Raw genomic sequence first — 23,260 nt, forward strand, 5'->3', positions numbered from 1 at the left:
GTATGTAATAAGAGCCGGTATTATTATGTGCTACATGTAATAACAGCCGGTATTATTATGTGCTGCATGTAATAACAGCCGGTATTATTATATGCTGTATGTAATAACAGCCGGTATTATTATGTGCTGCATGTAATAACAGCCAGTATTATTATGTGCTGCATGTAATAACAGCCGGTATTATTATATGCTGTATGTAATAACAGCCGGTATTATTATGTGCTGCATGTAATAACAGCCGGTATTATTATGTTCTGCGTGAAATAACAACCAGTATTATTACGTGCTGCCTGTAATAAGAGCCGGTATTATTATGTTCTCCTTGTAATAACAGCCAGTATTATTACGTGCTGTGTGTAACAGCCGGTATTATTACCGTATATGCTGTATGTAATAACAGCCGGTATTATTATATGCTGCATGTAATAACAGCCAGTATTATTATATGCTGCATGCAATAAGAGCCAGTATTATTATATGCTGTATGTAATAAGAGCCGGTATTATTATGTGCTGCATGTAATAACAGCCGGTATTATTATGTTCTGCATGAAATGGTATACAATCGGGAAACCCGGCTGCCTTAATACCGACAGCCGGCTTCCCGATATATCTCAGCGAGGGTGAAATGCCGGACGTCTAGATGTAGACGCCTAACATTTCCCCGACGGCGGGAGACCGGCGCCCGGCATCTCGATTGAAGGGGGGGGAGGGTTAGGTTTAGGGCACCCGGGGGGGACTTAGGGTTAGGCACCCCCCGGGACGGTTAGGGTTAGGCTAGGGGGAGGGAGGGTTAGGCACCCCCGGGGGGGAAGGGGGGGTTAGGGTTAGGCACTTGGGGGGGAGGTTAGGGTTAGGCACCCCTAAGGAGGGTTAGGTTAGACAATACTTACCTTAGCGACGATCGGGATTTCCAGCGCTATTGGAGTTCCGCTGCCGGGCTCTGCTCATTTGTTGGCCAGGCGTTGCCGGGAATCGAACAATATTTCACACCGATTCCGCGTGAAATAACTACCGGTATTATTACGTGCTGTATGTAACAGCCGGTATAATTATGTTCTGCGTGTAATAACAGCCGGTATTATTACATGCTGCGTGTAAGAACAGTCGGTATTATTACATGCTGCGTGTAAGAACAGTCGGTATTATTACATACTGTGTGTAAGACCAGTCGGTATTATTACATACTGTGTGTAAGACCAGCCGGTACTATTACATACTGCGTGTAAGAACAGACGGTATTATTACATGCTGCGTGTAAGAACAGATGGTATTATTACATGCTGCGTGTAAGAACAGACGGTATTATTACATACTGCGTGTAAGAACAGACGGTATTATTATGTGCTGTGTGTAATAACAGCCGGTATCATTACGTGCTGTGTGTAAGAACAGACGGTATTATTACGTACTGCGTGTAAGAACAGACGGTATTATTACGTACTGCGTGTAAGAACAGTCGGTATTATTACGTGCTGCGTGTAAGAACAGACGGTATTATTACGTGCTGTGTGTAAGACCAGCCGGTATTATTACATGCTGCGTGTAAGACCAGCCGGTACTATTACATACTGCGTGTAAGAACAGCCGGTATTATTACATGCTGCGTGTAAGAGCAGCCGGTATTATTACGTGATGCGTGTAAGAACAGACGGTATTATTACATGCAGCGTGTAATAACAGCCGGTATTATTACATACTGCGTGTAAGAACAGCCGGTATTATTACATGCTGCGTGTAAGAACAGATGGTATTATTACATGCTGCGTGTAAGAACAGACGGTATTATTACATACTGCGTGTAAGAACAGACGGTATTATTATGTGCTGTGTGTAATAACAGCCGGTATTATTACGTACTGCGTGTAAGAACAGACGGTATTATTACGTACTGCGTGTAAGAACAGTCGGTATTATTACGTGCTGCGTGTAAGAACAGACGGTATTATTACGTGCTGTGTGTAAGACCAGCCGGTATTATTACATGCTGCGTGTAAGACCAGCCGGTACTATTACATACTGCGTGTAAGAACAGCCGGTATTATTACATGCTGCGTGTAAGAGCAGCCGGTATTATTACGTGATGCGTGTAAGAACAGACGGAATTATTACATGCAGCGTGTAATAACAGCCGGTATTATTACATACTGCGTGTAAGAACAGCCGGTATTATTACATGCTGCGTGTAATAACAGCCGGTATTATTACATACTGCGTGTAAGAACAGCCGGTATTATTATATACTGCGTGTAAGAACAGCCGGTATTATTACATGCTGCGTGTAAGAACAGTCGGTATTATTACATGCTGCGTGTAAGAACAGTCGGTATTATTACATACTGCGTGTAAGAACAGTCGGTATTATTACATACTGCGTGTAAAAGCAGCTGGTATTATTACGTGCTGCGTGTAAGATCAGCCTGTATTATTACATACTGCGTGTAAGAATAGACGGTATTATTACATACTGTGTGTAAGACCAGCCGGTATTATTACATGCTGCGTGTAAGAACAGACGGTATTATTATGTGCTGTGTGTAAGACCAGCCGGTATTATTACATACTGCGTGTAAGAACAGACGGTATTGTTACATACTGCGTGTAAGAACAGACGGTATTATTATGTGCTGTGTGTAATAACAGCCGGTATCATTACGTGCTGGGTGTAAGAACAGACGGTATTATTACGTACTGCGTGTAAGAACAGTCGGTATTATTACGTGCTGCGTGTAAGAACAGACGGTATTATTACGTGCTGTGTGTAAGACCAGCCGGTATTATTACATGCTGCGTGTAAGACCAGCCGGTACTATTACATGCTGCGTGTAAGAACAGCCGGTATTATTACATGCTGCGTGTAAGAGCAGCCGGTATTATTACGTGATGCGTGTAAGAACAGTCGGTATTATTACGTGCTGCGTGTAAGAACAGACGGTATTATTACGTACTGCGTGTAAGAACAGTCGGTATTATTACGTGCTGCGTGTAAGAACAGACGGTATTATTACGTGCTGTGTGTAAGACCAGCCGGTATTATTACATGCTGCGTGTAAGACCAGCCGGTACTATTACATGCTGCGTGTAAGAACAGCCGGTATTATTACATGCTGCGTGTAAGAGCAGCCGGTATTATTACGTGCTGTGTGTAAGACCAGCCGGTATTATTACATACTGCGTGTAAGACCAGCCGGTACTATTACATACTGCGTGTAAGAACAGCCGGTATTATTACATGCTGCGTGTAAGAGCAGCCGGTATTATTACGTGATGCGTGTAAGAACAGACGGTATTATTACATGCAGCGTGTAATAACAGCCGGTATTATTACATACTGCGTGTAAGAACAGCCGGTATTATTACATGCTGCGTGTAATAACAGCCGGTATTATTACATACTGCGTGTAAGAACAGCCGGTATTATTACATACTGCGTGTAAGAACAGCCGGTATTATTACATGCTGCGTGTAAGAACAGTCGGTATTATTACATGCTGCGTGTAAGAACAGTCGGTATTATTACATACTGCGTGTAAGAACAGTCTGTATTATTACATACTGCGTGTAAGAATAGACGGTATTATTACATACTGTGTGTAAGAACAGTCGGTATTATTACATACTGCGTGTAAGAACAGTCTGTATTATTACATACTGCGTGTAAGAACAGACGGTATTATTATGTGCTGTGTGTAAGACCAGCCGGTATTATTACATACTGCGTGTAAGAACAGACGGTATTATTACATACTGCGTGTAAGAACAGACGGTATTATTATGTGCTGTGTGTAATAACAGCCGGTATCATTACGTGCTGGGTGTAAGAACAGACGGTATTATTACGTACTGCGTGTAAGAACAGACGGTATTATTACGTACTGCGTGTAAGAACAGTCGGTATTATTACGTGCTGCGTGTAAGAACAGACGGTATTATTACGTGCTGTGTGTAAGACCAGCCGGTATTATTACATGCTGCGTGTAAGACCAGCCGGTACTATTACATACTGCGTGTAAGAACAGCCGGTATTATTACATGCTGCGTGTAAGAGCAGCCGGTATTATTACGTGATGCGTGTAAGAACAGACGGTATTATTACATGCAGCGTGTAATAACAGCCGGTATTATTACATACTGCGTGTAAGAACAGCCGGTATTATTACATGCTGCGTGTAATAACAGCCGGTATTATTACATACTGCGTGTAAGAACAGCCGGTATTATTACATACTGCGTGTAAGAACAGCCGGTATTATTACATGCTGCGTGTAAGAACAGTCGGTATTATTACATGCTGCGTGTAAGAACAGCCGGTATTATTACATGCTGCGTGTAAGATCAGCCTGTATTATTACATACTGCGTGTAAGAACAGATGGTATTATTACATGCTGCGTGTAAGAACAGACGGTATTATTACATACTGCGTGTAAGAACAGATGGTATTATTACATACTGCGTGTAAGAATAGACGGTATTATTACATACTGTGTGTAAGACCAGCCGGTACTATTACATACTGCGTGTAAGAACAGCCGGTATTATTACATGCTGCGTGTAAGAGCAGCCGGTATTATTACGTGATGCGTGTAAGAACAGACGGTATTATTACATGCAGCGTGTAATAACAGCCGGTATTATTACATACTGCGTGTAAGAACAGCCGGTATTATTACATGCTGCGTGTAATAACAGCCGGTATTATTACATACTGCGTGTAAGAACAGCCGGTATTATTACATACTGCGTGTAAGAACAGCCGGTATTATTACATGCTGCGTGTAAGAACAGTCGGTATTATTACATGCTGCGTGCAAGAACAGTCGGTATTATTACATACTGCGTGTAAGAACAGTCTGTATTATTACATACTGCGTGTAAGAATAGACGGTATTATTACATACTGTGTGTAAGAACAGTCGGTATTATTACATACTGCGTGTAAGAACAGTCTGTATTATTACATACTGCGTGTAAGAACAGACGGTATTATTACATACTGCGTGTAAGAACAGACGGTATTATTATGTGCTGTGTGTAATAACAGCCGGTATCATTACGTGCTGGGTGTAAGAACAGACGGTATTATTACGTACTGCGTGTAAGAACAGACGGTATTATTACGTACTGCGTGTAAGAACAGTCGGTATTATTACGTGCTGCGTGTAAGAACAGACGGTATTATTACGTGCTGTGTGTAAGACCAGCCGGTATTATTACATGCTGCGTGTAAGACCAGCCGGTACTATTACATACTGCGTGTAAGAACAGCCGGTATTATTACATGCTGCGTGTAAGAGCAGCCGGTATTATTACGTGATGCGTGTAAGAACAGACGGTATTATTACATGCAGCGTGTAATAACAGCCGGTATTATTACATACTGCGTGTAAGAACAGCCGGTATTATTACATGCTGCGTGTAAGAACAGTCGGTATTATTACATGCTGCGTGTAAGAACAGCCGGTATTATTACATACTGCGTGTAAGAACAGCCGGTATTATTACATGCTGCGTGTAATAACAGCCGGTATTATTACATACTGCGTGTAAGAACAGCCGGTATTATTACATACTGCGTGTAAGAACAGCCGGTATTATTACATGCTGCGTGTAAGAATAGTCGGTATTATCACATGCTGCGTGTAAGAACAGTCGGTATTATTACATACTGCGTGTAAGAACAGTCTGTATTATTACATACTGCGTGTAAGAATAGACGGTATTATTACATACTGTGTGTAAGAACAGTCGGTATTATTACATACTGCGTGTAAGAACAGTCTGTATTATTACATACTGCGTGTAAGAACAGACGGTATTATTATGTGCTGTGTGTAAGACCAGCCGGTATTATTACATACTGCGTGTAAGAACAGACGGTATTATTACATACTGCGTGTAAGAACAGACGGTATTATTACGTGCTGGGTGTAATAACAGCCGGTATCATTACGTGCTGGGTGTAAGAACAGACGGTATTATTACGTACTGCGTGTAAGAACAGACGGTATTATTACGTACTGCGTGTAAGAACAGTCGGTATTATTACGTGCTGCGTGTAAGAACAGAGGGTATTATTACGTGCTGTGTGTAAGACCAGCCGGTATTATTACATGCTGCGTGTAAGACCAGCCGGTACTATTACATACTGCGTGTAAGAACAGCCGGTATTATTACATGCTGCGTGTAAGAGCAGCCGGTATTATTACGTGATGCGTGTAAGAACAGACGGTATTATTACATGCAGCGTGTAATAACAGCCGGTATTATTACATACTGCGTGTAAGAACAGCCGGTATTATTACATGCTGCGTGTAATAACAGCCGGTATTATTACATACTGCGTGTAAGAACAGCCGGTATTATTACATACTGCGTGTAAGAACAGCCGGTATTATTACATGCTGCGTGTAAGAACAGTCGGTATTATTACATGCTGCGTGTAAGAACAGCCGGTATTATTACATGCTGCGTGTAAGAACAGTCGGTATTATTACATGCTGCGTGTAAAAGCAGCTGGTATTATTACGTGCTGCGTGTAAGACCAGCCGGTACTATTACATGCTGCGTGTAAGAACAGACGGTATTATTACATACTGCGTGTAAGAACAGATGGTATTATTACATACTGCGTGTAAGAACAGCCGGTATTATTACATGCTGCGTGTAAGAACAGTCGGTATTATTACATGCTGCGTGTAAGAACAGCCGGTATTATTACATGCTGCGTGTAAGAACAGTCGGTATTATTACATACTGCGTGTAAAAGCAGCTGGTATTATTACGTGCTGCGTGTAAGATCAGCCTGTATTATTACATACTGCGTGTAAGAACAGATGGTATTATTACATGCTGCGTGTAAGAACAGACGGTATTATTACATACTGCGTGTAAGAACAGATGGTATTATTACATACTGCGTGTAAGAATAGACGGTATTATTACATACTGTGTGTAAGACCAGCCGGTACTATTACATACTGCGTGTAAGAACAGCCGGTATTATTACATGCTGCGTTTAAGAGCAGCCGGTATTATTACGTGATGCGTGTAAGAACAGACGGTATTATTACATGCAGCGTGTAATAACAGCCGGTATTATTACATACTGCGTGTAAGAACAGCCGGTATTATTACATGCTGCGTGTAATAACAGCCGGTATTATTACATACTGCGTGTAAGAACAGCCGGTATTATTACATACTGCGTGTAAGAACAGCCGGTATTATTACATGCTGCGTGTAAGAACAGTCGGTATTATTACATGCTGCGTGTAAGAACAGTCGGTATTATTACATACTGCGTGTAAGAACAGTCTGTATTATTACATACTGCGTGTAAGAATAGACGGTATTATTACATACTGCGTGTAAGAACAGCCGGTATTATTACATGCTGCGTGTAATAACAGCCGGTATTATTACATACTGCGTGTAAGAACAGCCGGTATTATTACATGCTGCGTGTAATAACAGCCGGTATTATTACATACTGCGTGTAAGAACAGCCGGTATTATTACATACTGCGTGTAAGAACAGCCGGTATTATTACATGCTGCGTGTAAGAACAGTCGGTATTATTACATGCTGCGTGTAAGAACAGCCGGTATTATTACATGCTGCGTGTAAGAACAGTCGGTATTATTACATGCTGCGTGTAAAAGCAGCTGGTATTATTACGTGCTGCGTGTAAGACCAGCCGGTACTATTACATGCTGCGTGTAAGAACAGACGGTATTATTACATACTGCGTGTAAGAACAGACGGTATTATTATGTGCTGTGTGTAAGACCAGCCGGTATTATTACATACTGCGTGTAAGAACAGACGGTATTATTACATACTGCGTGTAAGAACAGATGGTATTATTACATGCTGCGTGTAAGAACAGCCGGTATTATTACATACTGCGTGTCAGACCAGCCGGTATTATTACATGCTGCGTGTAAGACCAGCCGGTATGTCCCCTATATGCAGGGTAATGAAGCCCCCCACCTTGCATCGCAGGGATTTGTTCCTGGGTTGGATTCAGAGATGGAAACAAATCTCATTGTGACTGTCATTCCAGACGCAGCAGACTTGCGAAAATATGCTAATGACTCAGCCGCAGCCTTGAACATCGGAGTCATCAGTCGCACGTGTAATTAAGCCTCAGACAGAGCGGCTCTCCTAAGGCGCCGGGGTCTCTGCAGCTGCAAACTAATTCGCAGAGCCTCACTAGAGCACGCCCAGATGCTGGTCCCGAAACGCCTGCGTTTTTCTAAACCAGCCCCCCGTTACCTCCCCAAACGCAGACTACCTGTCATTCACATTGTGAACAAATCCTCCCAGGTAATGCAGTCGCTAACTCATCATTCTGCGTGCACTGTGCGGCTTTGACGCATGCACAGTGGCAAGAAATCGCTCCACTGCGTGCAACATCCACATTGCGCCCATCCCTGAATCCAGTCCTATGTACTAAGACTTATTAGATTATGGCCATAGCTGCGATCACCAACAGAGCAGCAAGGGCCTCGTCTTACCATCCTCAGGGGATATGTTCATGCAGTACCCTGATACATGTAACCATCCTTGTTACATAGGCTTCCCGGGGGGCTCTCGCCAGCAGTGGCCCCTTCATCTATAGGGCATTTCATCCTATATATAATTACAGGCATATCGGGGAGAAGTGAACCAGTGGAGAAGTTGCCCATAGCAACCAATCAGCTCTGAAGTAGCATTTATCAAGTACAGTCTATAAAATAATAGGTAGGAGCTGTACTCCACGCTTTTCACTGCTTGATAAATAGACCCCATATGAGGCCCATAATCTGCCCAATCTATAGGTGCCCATTCACTAGACGATTAAGTTGAGCGATTGAACGATAATGATATCGTTCAATCGTTCATAAATCGTTTGCAAAAATGTCTAAAACGACCAGCGATGCGCGCTCCCCTCATTGAGCAAACATGGTGGACAACGGGACGATAAAGTCAGGGTCAGCATGTCTGCAGATGATTGCGCCTATACAGAGTGACTGCTCGTTCTGTGCAGGCTCATCACAGACTGACAAACGACTGCACGATGACAATGTTGTCGTTTTGAGGTCTGCTAGTGGATGGGCAGCTTTAGACACAGAGGGACTGGACACTCGGCATCCAGTCCTCTTGTGGGAGGGGGGCGGGGGGTTTAGGGGAAGGGGTGCCTATAAACTCTTAGTAGGGAGATCTTTCTACCATACACCGAACCTGAAACCCGCAGAAGGAGGCACAGAATGTGGGCGGCAGATAAATGTACGGTAGAGGCGCATACAGTAACTACAAGTTCTTAATGGGCCTCCACTGTTCCTCCCGTGTCTATAATTTAATGTTCTTTTTACTTTTATCAGACAGATCAATGCAGCAGCTGCAAACACTGTACGAGGCAAAACCTTTCCAATTAGAGAATGTTCCCTGACTAAATGGCTGTGACAACATTAGGAGCGGATCAGGAAACCTCAACCTCATGTTATACCCGCTGGCCAGCTCAATCATGAGAAAACAGAGGTCAGGAGGGCACACACCAGGGTACAGCGCTGATGACCGGGGCATAAACCTCCATCATTTATCCCAACGCTGTTCTGTTACCTCTTCCTCCCCGTGTGGATCTGCCTCACATCTACTCGTACCTGATCCAATCTTGATGAGTCCATTGTGCTGGATGAAGATGGTGTCGTTGGTGAGATTTCCATGTATAATGACGGGATCACATGAATGCAGGTAGCTGGGAAAACACAGAACATTCCCCATCACACACACAGAACTCTACATTCCCCATCACACCAAGAACTCTACATTCCCCATCACACACCCAGAGCTCTACATTCCCCATCACACCAAGAACTCTACATTCCCCATCACACCAGAGCTCTACATTCCCCATCACACCCAGATCTCTACATTCCCCATCACACACCCAGATCTCTACATTCCCCATCACACCCAGAGCTCTACATTCTCCATCACACACCCAGAGCTCTACATTCTCCATCACACACCCAAAGCTCTACATTCCCCATCACACACCCAGATCTCTACATTCCCCATCACACACCCAGATGTCTACATTTCCCATCACACACCCAGATCTCTACATTCCCCATCACACACCCAGATCTCTACATTCCCATCACACAACCCAGAGCTCTACATTCTCCATCACACACCCAGATCTCTACATTCCCCATCACACACCCAGAACTCTACATTCCCCATCACACACCCAGAGCTCTACATTCCCCATCACACACCCAGAACTCTACATTTCCCATCACACCCAGAACTCTACATTCCCCATCACACACCCAGAACTCTACATTCCCCATCACACACCCAGATCTCTACATTCCCCATCACACACCCAGATCTCTACATTCCCCATCACACACCCATAACTCTACATTCCCCATCACACACCCAGAACTCAACATTCCCCATCACACACCCAGGACTCTACATTCCCCATCACACCAAGAACTCTACATTCCCCATCACACACCCAGAACTCTACATTCCCCATCACACACCCAGAACTCTACATTCCCCATCACACACCCAGAACTCTACATTCCCCATCACACACCCAGGACTCTACATTCCCCATCACACACCCAGGACTCTACATTCCCCATCACACATGTAAATTAGTAGTATCAACCTCTCCCTTACACATACATAGCGGTAATGCCAGTCTCCCCCGTAAACATACACAGCGGTAGTGCCAGTCTCCCCCGTACACATACACAGCGGTAGTGCCAGTCTCCCCTGTACACATACACAGCGGTAGTGCCAGTCTCCCCCGTACACATACACAGCGGTAGTGCCAGTCTCCCCCGTACACATACACAGCGGTAGTGCCAGTTTCCCCCGTACACATACACAGCGGTAGTGCCAGTCTCCCCCATACACATACACAGCGGTAGTGCCAATCCCCCTTACACTTACAGAACAAGTAGCAGTCTAATCCAATACACCAAGTTATTATAACCTGGGCTAGAAGACATCTCACCTTAACGCAGACAGGATCTGTGTGCACCATCTCTTCCACGCCTGTGATACAATGCAAAGTTACACACAAAGTCACACTAGTGTGAGCGGTCACTATTACACAACTATAAAGGTGAATGTGCGCCAGCCTTGAGCAGCGTTACAGGGCTGACCTGCAGAATGGGCCGTACTCTTATTACCACAGAATGGAGCTCAAGATGCGATCGTTCGCTGGCAAAAAGGGGCCGGATATTTAAAATAAGCGATAGTACTGCGTCGAGTAAGGACGCCCTCTATGTCTTAGCGAGCTACGGCAATCAGCGCTCACTAGTGTATAAAAACGCCCCCTTGCCACTCACACACACGTAATCTCCGGGAATTGTAGGATTAATCGGTAACATCGAGAGCCATGGGAGCAGCTCGCAGCCCTTGATGTTGCCTTTCCCCGCCGCGAGCACTGCGATCACTGCGGCCTGAAATACATGCAGGCGACGTGTACAATGACGCTACTTTGCTAATTATGCATACCCTTTAAACGGCGTTTTGGCGGCCTGACACGCCTGCGTTCGCAGCACCACTTCCCCGTTCACAAGCACCTTCCCCTGTTACCGCCCACAAACGGCGCTATCTGTCACTCATAGCAGTGGCCTGATAGTGGCTTACGAGCAACCAATATCAGATCGCAAATACTGGCTTGCGCACGCGCACTGCGAATTTTACACATGCGCAAATGGGCGAAAATCGCTCACAGCGAGCGAGCGCAACTTAGCGAGCGGGTCTGAATCAGATCCAAAATACCAAAGCAGTTCAGAAACCCCTTAATTCAAATCAATCGTATTTAGTAAAACAATCGCTAATTCATACATTTCATAAAATTCAGGCTGCTCATGGCAAGACATGGGGCATTATTCAGACCCGCTCGCAAGCGGGTCGATGGCCGGGTAGTGTGCGCAAGCCCCGGAGCGAGAGAGAAATTCTCTCGCTCCAGGGCTCGCTACAAACGGGGCGGCTGTCGATGTTGATTGACAGCTCTCCCCGTTTTGTAGGCGAGGAGGGGGGGTGGCTGGCCAAACGGAGGCGTTCCCGAAGGAACGCCTGCCGTTTGGGGACGGCCCTACTGACATCACGAGTGATGTCAGTAGTGAGCTTCCAGCTCTATTAGAGCCAGAAGCTCACTGGGGCTTGCGGCAGACGAGACCCTACCACAAGGGTCTCGTCGCAAGCCCGATGGTCGCGACCATCACTTGGCCGCTCGCTAAGGCTGTGGGTGGTCACCAACAGCTTAGCAAGCGCTTCAGACCTGCGAGCGGGTCTGAATCAGGGCCATGGTGAAATATCGGAGTTGGAATGGTGCATGATAGTGGATGCTCGGCCAATAGGACATTCCGTTTCCTGAGTTGTGCGGAGATTCAGCACTCCTCAATCTATGGTGCAGCGTGTCTACCTGGAATACCTCATCGAAGGCATTGCCACCCACTGTGGACAGCGCAGTGGCCGATCGCAGTTGCTTAATGATCGCAGCCAGTGGCATCGGTTTAATTCACATTCAATGCAAAGGTACCAGCAGGCAGGGGCATTTTAAGAGAAGAGGGGGCTTGTGTACAGACTGAGTGCGGCCCCCTCCTCCCTGGCAGCACAGTAGATCCTGGCTTGGTGCGAGAATCTACTACGCATGAGCGGGTCTCCGGGAAAATGTCACCAGCACCTTACTCCCGGGAACATCTCTACTGTGCATGCACAAGTCTCCGGGAAAATGGCACCTACACCTTACTCCCGAGTACATCTCTACTGCGCATGTACAAGTCACCAGGAAAATGGCACCTGCACCTTACTCCCGGGGACATCTCTACTGTGCATGTACAAGTCTCCGGGAAAATGTCACCAGCACCTTACTCCCGGGAACATCTCTACTGCGCATGCACAAGTCTCCGGGAAAATGGCACCTGCGCCTTACTCCCGAGGACATCTATACTGCGCATGTACAAGTCACCAGGAAAATGGCACCTGCACCTTACTCCCGGGGACATCTCTACTGCGCATGCACAAGTCTCCGGGATAATGGCACCTGCACCTTACTCCCAGGGTCATCTCTACTGCGCATATACAAGTCACCAGGAAAATGGCACCTGCACCTTACTCCCGGGAACATCTCTACTGTGCATGTACAAGTCACCGGGAAAATGTCACCAGCACCTTACTCCCGGGAACATCTATACTGCGCATGCACAAGTCACCGAGAAAATGGCACCTGCACCTTACTCCCGGGAACATCTCTACTGCGCATGCACAAGTCTCCGGGAAAATGGCACCTGCACCTTACTCTCGAGTACATCTCTACTGCGCATGTACAAGTCTCCGGGAAAATGGCACCTGCGCCTTACTCCCGGGGTACATCTCTACTGCGCATGCACAAGTCACCGGGAAAATGGCAGCTGCCCTTTACTCCCAGGGTACATCTCTACTGCGTATGCACAAGTCACCGGGAAAATGGCACCTGCACCTTACTCCCGGGGACATCTCTACTGCGCATGCACAAGTCACCGGGAAAATGGCACCTGCACTTTACTCCAGGAGACATCTATACTGCACATGCACAAGTCTCCGGGAAAATGGCACCTGCCCCTTACTCCCGGGAACATCTCTACTGTGCATGCACAAGTCACCAGGAAAATGGCACCTGCACCTTACTCCCGAGGACATCTCTACTGCGCATGCACAAGTCTCCGGGAAAATGGCACCTGCACCTTACTCCCGGGGACATCTCTACTGTGCATGCACAAGTCTCCAGGAAAATGGCACCTGCACCTTACTCTCGAGTACATCTCTACTGCGCATGTACAAGTCACCAGGAAAATGGCACCTGCGCCTTACTCCCGGGGACATCTATACTGCGTATGTACAAGTCACCAGGAAAATGGCACCTGCACCTTACTCCCAGGGACATCTCTACTGCGCATGCACAACTCTCCGAGAAAATGGCAGCTGCACCTTACTCCCGGGGACAACTGTACTGCGAATGCACAACTCACCGGGAAAATGGCACCTGCCCCTTACTCCCGGGGTACATCTCTACTGCGCATGCACAAGTCACCAGGTAAATGGCACCTGCACCTTACTCCCGGGGACATCTCTACTGCGCATGCACAAGTCACCAGGAAAATGGCACCTGCACCTTACTCCCGGGGTCATCGCTACTGCGCATGTACAAGTCTCCGGGAAAATGGCTCCTGCCCCTTACTCCCGGGGACATCTCTACTGCACATGTACAAGTCTCCGGGAAAATGGCAGCTGCCCCTTACTCCCGGGGTACATCTATACTGCACATGCACAAGTCTCCGGGAAAATGGCAGCTGCACCTTACTCCCGGGGACATCTCTACTGCGTATGTACAGGTCACCGGGTAAATGGCACCTGCCCCTTACTCCGGAGACATCTCTACTGCGCATGCACAAGTCACCGGGAAAATGGCACCTGCACCTTACTCCCGGGGACATTTCTACTGCGCAAGTACAAGTCAACGGGAAAATGGCACCTGCGCTTTACTCCCGGGGTACATCTCTACTGCGCATGCACAAGTCACCGGGAAAATGGCAGCTGCCCCTTACTCCGGGGACATCTCTACTGCGCATGCACAAGTCACCGGGAAAATGGCACCTGCACCTTACTCCCGGGGACAGCTCTACTGCGCATGCACAAGTCACCGGGAAAATGGCACCTGCACCTTACTCCCGGGGACATCTCTACTGCGCATGCACAAGTCACCGGGAAAATGGCACGTGCACCTTACTCCCGGGGACATCTCTACTGCGCATGCACAAGTCACCAGGAAAATGGCACCTGTACCTTACTCCCTGGGACATCTCTACTGCGCATGCACAAGTCACCAGGACAATGGCACCTGCACCTTACTCCCGGGGACATTTCTACTGCGCATGCACAAGTCACCAGGAAAATGGAAGCTGCACCTTACTCCCGGGGACAACTCTATTGCTCATGCACAAGTCATCAGGAAAAAGGCACCTGCACCTTACTCCCTGGGACATCTATACTGCGCATGCACAAGTCACCGGGAAAATGGCACCTGCACCTTACTCCCGGGAACATCTATACTGTGCATGCACAAGTCACCAGGAAAATGGGTGCCACAATTTTCCCTGTGATTTTTGCAGCTCCAGCCAGAAAATACCTGCAAATAGTAAGTATCCCCCAGATGTACTATGGATGGATCTCTGATATCTGCTACATTCCCTCAATATCCGCCAGTAGCTGCAACCTCCATAGGTTTCTATAGGGGATGCGATGCTGTCAGATTTACCAAACTCCGTAATGCAAACCATTCTGGAGTCTGGTCCCCGCAGGAGGGGTCTCCTGTGCTCACAGACTCTAAGAGTATGGGCCCTAATGTAATAGGGTGAGAGTGTAGAGAATGTGGGAGATTAGCAGTAACCTCTCACACTGTTACATTAGCCGAGTTTTATCTTCACAATGGGAAAATATCTGGATGAGAATTTAAATCGTTAGAGTTTCTTGAGTCTAAAAACTTGTGAGTTTATATTTTATATGACGCTATTACATTGGGCGAGTTTTATCAGTGTCAGAGGTTAACGCTAAACTCTCACATTGTCTAAACTCTCGCCCTATTACATCTGGCCCTATATCGGATTACTAATACTAAGGGGTCTATTCACCAATCATGTCGATGGTATGAACACTTTCAGCCAACATCGTCACTATTATTTACATTTTCTCCCAAGTGTTCCCCTCTATGCAGGAAAAAGTATCTCAGGACAGCAGTTGCGTTGACATACTGTCTGTGCGAAGTCCCCGCAGGCAGTCATTCCGGTGGTCAAAAAAAAAAAAAAAAATATATATATATATATAAACTAGTGTTCCCTCTAGCTCCGGCGGGAGGCAGGGCGCCGGAGCTAGAGAGGGCATGCCCGTGCGCGCGCCTTAGGTGCGCGCGTGACCGAGAAGGGGGTGTGGTCATCGGAAAAGGGGGCATGTCTATAAGACGCATCCCCTTTTCGTCACTCTTGGGGGCGTGCCCGGCACTTACGGACACGCCGGGCAGCCCCCAAGCCCTGCAGACAGGGAGAATAGACGCCGGGCGCATGCGCCCGGCGTCTATTCTCCGGTGGTGACCGGGTCACCGCATGTTTCTCCACCCGCGGGACACTGCGTCCCGCGGGTGAGAACGGCTCCCGCAGGCTGTGAGGGCAGGGCGCTTTTTGCCCTCCTCCTGGAGGGCAGGGTGCTTTTTGCCCTCCAGAATGAGGGCAGGGCGCCGCGCCCCGCTAAAACAGCCTAGCGGGAACGCTATAAATAATGCTGGTGAGGCGGCACTCGTGGGTTTTTGAAAAGTAAGAGTCAAAGACACTGGGTCTGGTCCAACGTTTCAGTCCTTCCGGACTTTTATCAAGAACACACAGAACATACAAATAAGACATACCTTTATAGACAAGTCAGCCCACTCACCGCCACCTTCCACGTGCCTCCGTGAAATCCCCGCCGACGTCATCACCACGGGACAAGGGAGCTGCCGCGTCACAGTCGCGGCTGGATGACATCACCCTCTTTCCGTCTCCCAGGCAACGCATGGCAGCGAAGGAACACAGACACACGGGCGGCTGCGGGAGACCTGGGCTTAACAATTAAAACATGAAAATCACATTATAAAATGAGCATCATCACCTTGCAATGGTGCCACGTCCTCCGACTCCATCAATAGTAAAAAAATCCACATTGTTTAATAACACCAATACGAAAAAATAATAAAAAACTGCAACCATTAATAAACCTCCAAAAAGCACCATTCTCATGGTGCTTTTTGGAGGTTTATTAATGGTTGCAGTTTGGAGTCGGAGGACGTGGCACCATTGCAAGGTGATGATGCTCATTTTATAATGTGATTTTCATGTTTTAATTGTTAAGCCCAGGTCTCCCGCAGCCGCCCGTGTGTCTGTGTTCCTCCGCTGCCATGCGTTGCCTGGGAGACGGAAAGCAGGTGATGTCATCCAGCCGCGATGGTGACGCGGCAGCTCCCTTGTCCCGTGGTGATGACGTCGGTGGGGATTTTTCTCGGACGCACGTGGAAGGTGGCGGTGAGTGGGCTGACTTGTCTATAAAGGTATGCCTTATTTGTATGTTCTGTGTGTTCTTGATAAAAGTCCGGAAGGACTGAAACGTTGGACCAGACCCAGTGTCTTTGACTCTTACTTTACAAAAACCCACGAGTGCCGCCTCACCAGCATTGTTTACATTAAGGACACGTGAGTGGCCCCAGGAGGGCACGGGGTACTGATATCTTTGTGTTACGTTCTGGAGTGCCGGCATTAGCAATACATATATATATATATACATACACACACACACACTGGATTCTATTAATACTGACTTGGGATGTAACTGCTATAGGGGATTATTACTCTTTGCCCCTCTATATGTGATGTTATTGCTTCGAGGGGCCAGGTCTGGATTCCGCTCAGCAGAATAATTAGGGGAAGTCCTGTACAGTGACCGTTCATGCCCCAGCATAAGATACAGGGGCATTGTCACAATATTCACCCTCATTTAGTAACTACGAGAGAACAGGAGCAGCACACACTCACCTTAGCATTCATCGTTTTACGATTTTTCTTCGTCTTCTTCAGGAATTGCCTCAGACTCCCAGAAGAGACATATTCTGTTATAAAGACCACCTGAGGAGAGAGACCCAAATTATACACAGGCGAGCCCCACTCAGTCTGTCAGTGTCACACATACACAGCAGAGGGGCTACCCCAGTCTGTCACACATACACAGGAGAGGGGCTTCCCCAGTCTGTCACAGTAACACATACACAGGAGAGGGGCTTCCCCAGTCTGTCACTGTCACACATACACAGGAGAGGGGACTCCCCCAGTCTGTCACAGTCACACATACACAGGAGAGGGGCTCCCCCAGTCTGTCACAGTCACACATACACAGGAGAGGGGCTCCCCCAGTCTGTCACAGTCACACATACACAGGAGAGGGGCTTCCCCAGTCTGTCACACATACCCAGGAGAGGGGCTTCCCCAGTCTGTCACAGTCACACATACACAGGAGAGGGGCTCCCCCAGTCTGTCACACATACACAGGAGAGGGGTTCCCCCAGTCTGTCACAGTCACACATACACAGAAGAAGGGCTTCCCCAGTCTGTCACAGTCACACATACACAGGAGAGGGGCTCCCCCAGTCTGTCACAGTCACACATACACAGAAGAGGGGCTCCCCCAGTCTGTCACACACACACAGGAGAGGGGCTCCCCCAGTCTGTCACAGTCACACAAGAGAGGGGCTCCCCCAGTCTGTCACAGTCACACAAGAGAGGGGCTCCCCCAGTCTGTCAGTGTCATACAGTAGAGATGGGCTCATAGTTATCTGTCCCATAGATGGCGCTCTCACTCGTGCTGATGTCTCCTTCACATCCAGCCAATACTTGTGGAACTTCACTACATTTGGATGGTCAACAACCATTAGGTTCTGAAACATGGTGCGAATCTTCTCCTGCGAGAGAGAAACAGACGTGTGAGTAAGAGAGATGGAGGAAAGCGACAGAGCCCCTGCCTGACTGATAATGTTACACACAGACATAATCACTATTCTCCTCCCTCAGTCACTGTGAGAAGAGCTGTGACACAAGGTAATGGGGAGAGAGTGTGTTACACACAGCCATGATCACACAGCACCTTCTCCCTCAGTCATTGTGAGGAGAGCTGTGACACAAGGTAAGGAGGAGAGAGTGTGTTACACACAGCCATGATCACACAGCACCTCCTCCCTCAGTCACTGTGAGGAGAGCTGTGACACAAGGTAAGGGGGAGAGAGTGTGTTACACACAGCCATAATCACACAGCACCTCCTCCCTCAGTCACAGTGAGGAGAGCTGTAACACAAGGTAAGGAGGAGAGTGTGTGTTACACACAGCCATGATCACACAGCACCTTCTCCCTCAGTCACTGTGAGGAGAGCTGTGACACAAGGTAAGGAGGAGAGAGTGCGTTACACACAGCCATGATCACACAGCACCTCCTCCCTCAGTCACTGTGAGGAGAGCTGTGACACAAGGTAAGGAGGAGAGAGTGCGTTACACACAGCCATGATCACACAGCACCTTCTCCCTCAGTCACTGTGAGGAAAGCTGTGACACAAGGTAAGGGGGAGAGAGTGTGTTACACACAGCCATGATCACACAGCACCTTCTCCCTCAGTCACTGTGAGGAGAGCTGTGACACAAGGTAAGGAGGAGAGAGTGTGTTACACACAGCCATGATCACACAGCACCTCCTCCCTCAGTCACTGTGAGGAGAGCTGTGACACAAGGTAAGGAGGAGAGAGTGCGTTACACACAGCCATGATCACACAGCACCTCCTCCCTCAGTCACTGTGTGGAGAGCTGTGACACAAGGTAATGGGGAGAGAGTGTGTTACACACAGCCATGCTCACTAATCTCCTCCCTCAGTCACTGTGAGGAGAGCTGTGACACAAGGTAACGGGGAGAGAGTGTGTTACACACAGCCATGATCACACAGCACCTTCTCCCTCAGTCACTGTGAGGAGAGCTGTGACACAAGGTAATGGGGAGAGAGTGTGTAACACAAAACCATGAACACTATTCTCCTCCCTCAGTCACTGTGAGGAGAGCTGTGACACAAGGTAATGGGGAGAGAGTGTGTTACACACAGCCATGATCACTAATCTCCTCCCTCAGTCACTGTGAGGAGAGCTGTGACACAAGGTAACGGGGAGAGAGTGTGTTACACACAGCCATGATCACACAGCACCTCCTCCCTCAGTCACTGTGAGGAGAGCTGTGACACAAGGTAAGGAGGAGAGAGTGTGTTACACACAGCCATGATCACACAGCACCTCCTCCCTCAGTCACTGTGAGGAGAGCTGTGACACAAGGTAAGGGGGAGAGAGTGTGTTACACACAGCCATGATCACACAGCACCTCCTCCCTCAGTCACTGTGAGGAGAGCTGTGACACAAGGTAAGGAGGAGAGTGTGTGTTACACACAGCCATGATCACACAGCACCTTCTCCCTCAGTCACTGTGAGGAGAGCTGTGACACAAGGTAAGGAGGAGAGAGTGCGTTACACACAGCCATGATCACACAGCACCTCCTCCCTCAGTCACTGTGAGGAGAGCTGTGACACAAGGTAAGGAGGAGAGAGTGCGTTACACACAGCCATGATCACACAGCACCTTCTCCCTCAGTCACTGTGAGGAAAGCTGTGACACAAGGTAAGGGGGAGAGAGTGTGTTACACACAGCCATGATCACACAGCACCTTCTCCCTCAGTCATTGTGAGGAGAGCTGTGACACAAGGTAAGGAGGAGAGAGTGTGTTACACACAGCCATGATCACACAGCACCTCCTCCCTCAGTCACTGTGAGGAGAGCTGTGACACAAGGTAAGGGGGAGAGAGTGTGTTACACACAGCCATAATCACACAGCACCTCCTCCCTCAGTCACAGTGAGGAGAGCTGTAACACAAGGTAAGGAGGAGAGTGTGTGTTACACACAGCCATGATCACACAGCACCTTCTCCCTCAGTCACTGTGAGGAGAGCTGTGACACAAGGTAAGGAGGAGAGAGTGCGTTACACACAGCCATGATCACACAGCACCTCCTCCCTCAGTCACTGTGAGGAGAGCTGTGACACAAGGTAAGGAGGAGAGAGTGCGTTACACACAGCCATGATCACACAGCACCTTCTCCCTCAGTCACTGTGAGGAAAGCTGTGACACAAGGTAAGGGGGAGAGAGTGTGTTACACACAGCCATGATCACACAGCACCTTCTCCCTCAGTCACTGTGAGGAGAGCTGTGACACAAGGTAAGGAGGAGAGAGTGTGTTACACACAGCCATGATCACACAGCACCTCCTCCCTCAGTCACTGTGAGGAGAGCTGTGACACAAGGTAAGGAGGAGAGAGTGCGTTACACACAGCCATGATCACACAGCACCTCCTCCCTCAGTCACTGTGTGGAGAGCTGTGACACAAGGTAATGGGGAGAGAGTGTGTTACACACAGCCATGCTCACTAATCTCCTCCCTCAGTCACTGTGAGGAGAGCTGTGACACAAGGTAACGGGGAGAGAGTGTGTTACACACAGCCATGATCACACAGCACCTTCTCCCTCAGTCACTGTGAGGAGAGCTGTGACACAAGGTAATGGGGAGAGAGTGTGTAACACAAAACCATGAACACTATTCTCCTCCCTCAGTCACTGTGAGGAGAGCTGTGACACAAGGTAATGGGGAGAGAGTGTGTTACACACAGCCATGATCACTAATCTCCTCCCTCAGTCACTGTGAGGAGAGCTGTGACACAAGGTAACGGGGAGAGAGTGTGTTACACACAGCCATGATCACACAGCACCTCCTCCCTCAGTCACTGTGAGGAGAGCTGTGACACAAGGTAAGGAGGAGAGAGTGTGTTACACACAGCCATGATCACACAGCACCTCCTCCCTCAGTCACTGTGAGGAGAGCTGTGACACAAGGTAAGGGGGAGAGAGTGTGTTACACACAGCCATGATCACACAGCACCTCCTCCCTCAGTCACTGTGAGGAGAGCTGTGACACAAGGTAAGGAGGAGAGTGTGTGTTACACACAGCCATGATCACACAGCACCTTCTCCCTCAGTCACTGTGAGGAGAGCTGTGACACAAGGTAAGGAGGAGAGAGTGCGTTACACACAGCCATGATCACACAGCACCTCCTCCCTCAGTCACTGTGAGGAGAGCTGTGACACAAGGTAAGGAGGAGAGAGTGCGTTACACACAGCCATGATCACACAGCACCTTCTCCCTCAGTCACTGTGAGGAAAGCTGTGACACAAGGTAAGGGGGAGAGAGTGTGTTACACACAGCCATGATCACACAGCACCTTCTCCCTCAGTCACTGTGAGGAGAGCTGTGACAGAAGGTAAGGAGGAGAGAGTGTGTTACACACAGCCATGATCACACAGCACCTCCTCCCTCAGTCACTGTGAGGAGAGCTGTGACACAAGGTAAGGAGGAGAGAGTGCGTTACACACAGCCATGATCACACAGCACCTCCTCCCTCAGTCACTGTGTGGAGAGCTGTGACACAAGGTAATGGGGAGAGAGTGTGTTACACACAGCCATGCTCACTAATCTCCTCCCTCAGTCACTGTGAGGAGAGCTGTGACACAAGGTAATGGGGAGAGAGTGTGTTACACACAGCCATGATCACTAATATCCTCCCTCAGTCACTGTGAGGAGAGCTGTGACACAAGGTAACGGGGAGAGAGTGTGTTACACACAGCCATGATCACACAGCACCTTCTCCCTCAGTCACTGTGAGGAGAGCTGTGACACAAGGTAAGGAGGAGAGAGTGTGTTACACACAGCCATGATCACACAGCACCTCCTCCCTCAGTCACTGTGAGGAGAGCTGTGACACAAGGTAAGGAGGAGAGAGTGCGTTACACACAGCCATGATCACACAGCACCTCCTCCCTCAGTCACTGTGTGGAGAGCTGTGACACAAGGTAATGGGGAGAGAGTGTGTTACACACAGCCATGCTCACTAATCTCCTCCCTCAGTCACTGTGAGGAGAGCTGTGACAGAAGGTAATGGGGAGAGAGTGTGTTACACACAGCCATGATCACACAGCACCTTCTCCCTCAGTCACTGTGAGGAGAGCTGTGACACAAGGTAATGGGGAGAGAGTGTGTTACACAAAGCCATGAACACTATTCTCCTCCCTCAGTCACTGTGACACAAGGTAATGGGGAGAGAGTGTGTTACACACAGCCATGATCACTAATCTCATCCCTCAGTCACTGTGAGGAGAGCTGTGACACAAGGTAACGGGGAGAGAGTGTGTTACACACAGCCATGATCACACAGCACCTTCTCCCTCAGTCACTGTGAGGAGAGCTGTGACACAAGGTAAGGAGGAGAGAGTGTGTTACACACAGCCATGATCACACAGCACCTCCTCCCTCAGTCACTGTGAGGAGAGCTGTGACACAAGGTAAGGAGGAGAGAGTGTGTTACACACAGCCATGATCACACAGCACCTCCTCCCTCAGTCACTGTGAGGAGAGCTGTGACACAAGGTAAGGGGGAGAGAGTGTGTTACACACAGCCATGATCACACAGCACCTCCTCCCTCAGTCACTGTGAGGAGAGCTGTAACACAAGGTAAGGAGGAGAGTGTGTGTTACACACAGCCATGATCACACAGCA

General features: G+C 48.2%; 1 protein-coding gene across 7 annotated transcripts in view; it reads right to left on the reverse strand.

The window, feature by feature from the left end:
* NRBP2 (nuclear receptor binding protein 2) overlaps positions 1-23,260 on the reverse strand; it is a 220,245-nt gene that overhangs the window by 54,061 nt on the left and 142,924 nt on the right. For all 7 annotated transcript variants that reach the window (XM_088462449.1, XM_088462444.1, XM_088462447.1 and 4 more), the window contains 4 exons: positions 18,433-18,534; positions 17,615-17,704; positions 11,026-11,066; positions 9,647-9,741 (listed from right to left, as the gene is read on the reverse strand). In XM_088462449.1, coding sequence (XP_088318575.1) covers positions 9,647-9,741; positions 11,026-11,066; positions 17,615-17,704; positions 18,433-18,534 — 328 coding nt within the window. The remainder of the gene's footprint in view (positions 1-9,646; positions 9,742-11,025; positions 11,067-17,614; positions 17,705-18,432; positions 18,535-23,260) is intronic.

Source organism: Taudactylus pleione, unplaced genomic scaffold (assembly GCF_031769625.1).
Source record: "Taudactylus pleione unplaced genomic scaffold, aTauple2 ptg001240l, whole genome shotgun sequence".
Taxonomy (NCBI): Eukaryota; Metazoa; Chordata; class Amphibia; order Anura; family Myobatrachidae; genus Taudactylus; species Taudactylus pleione.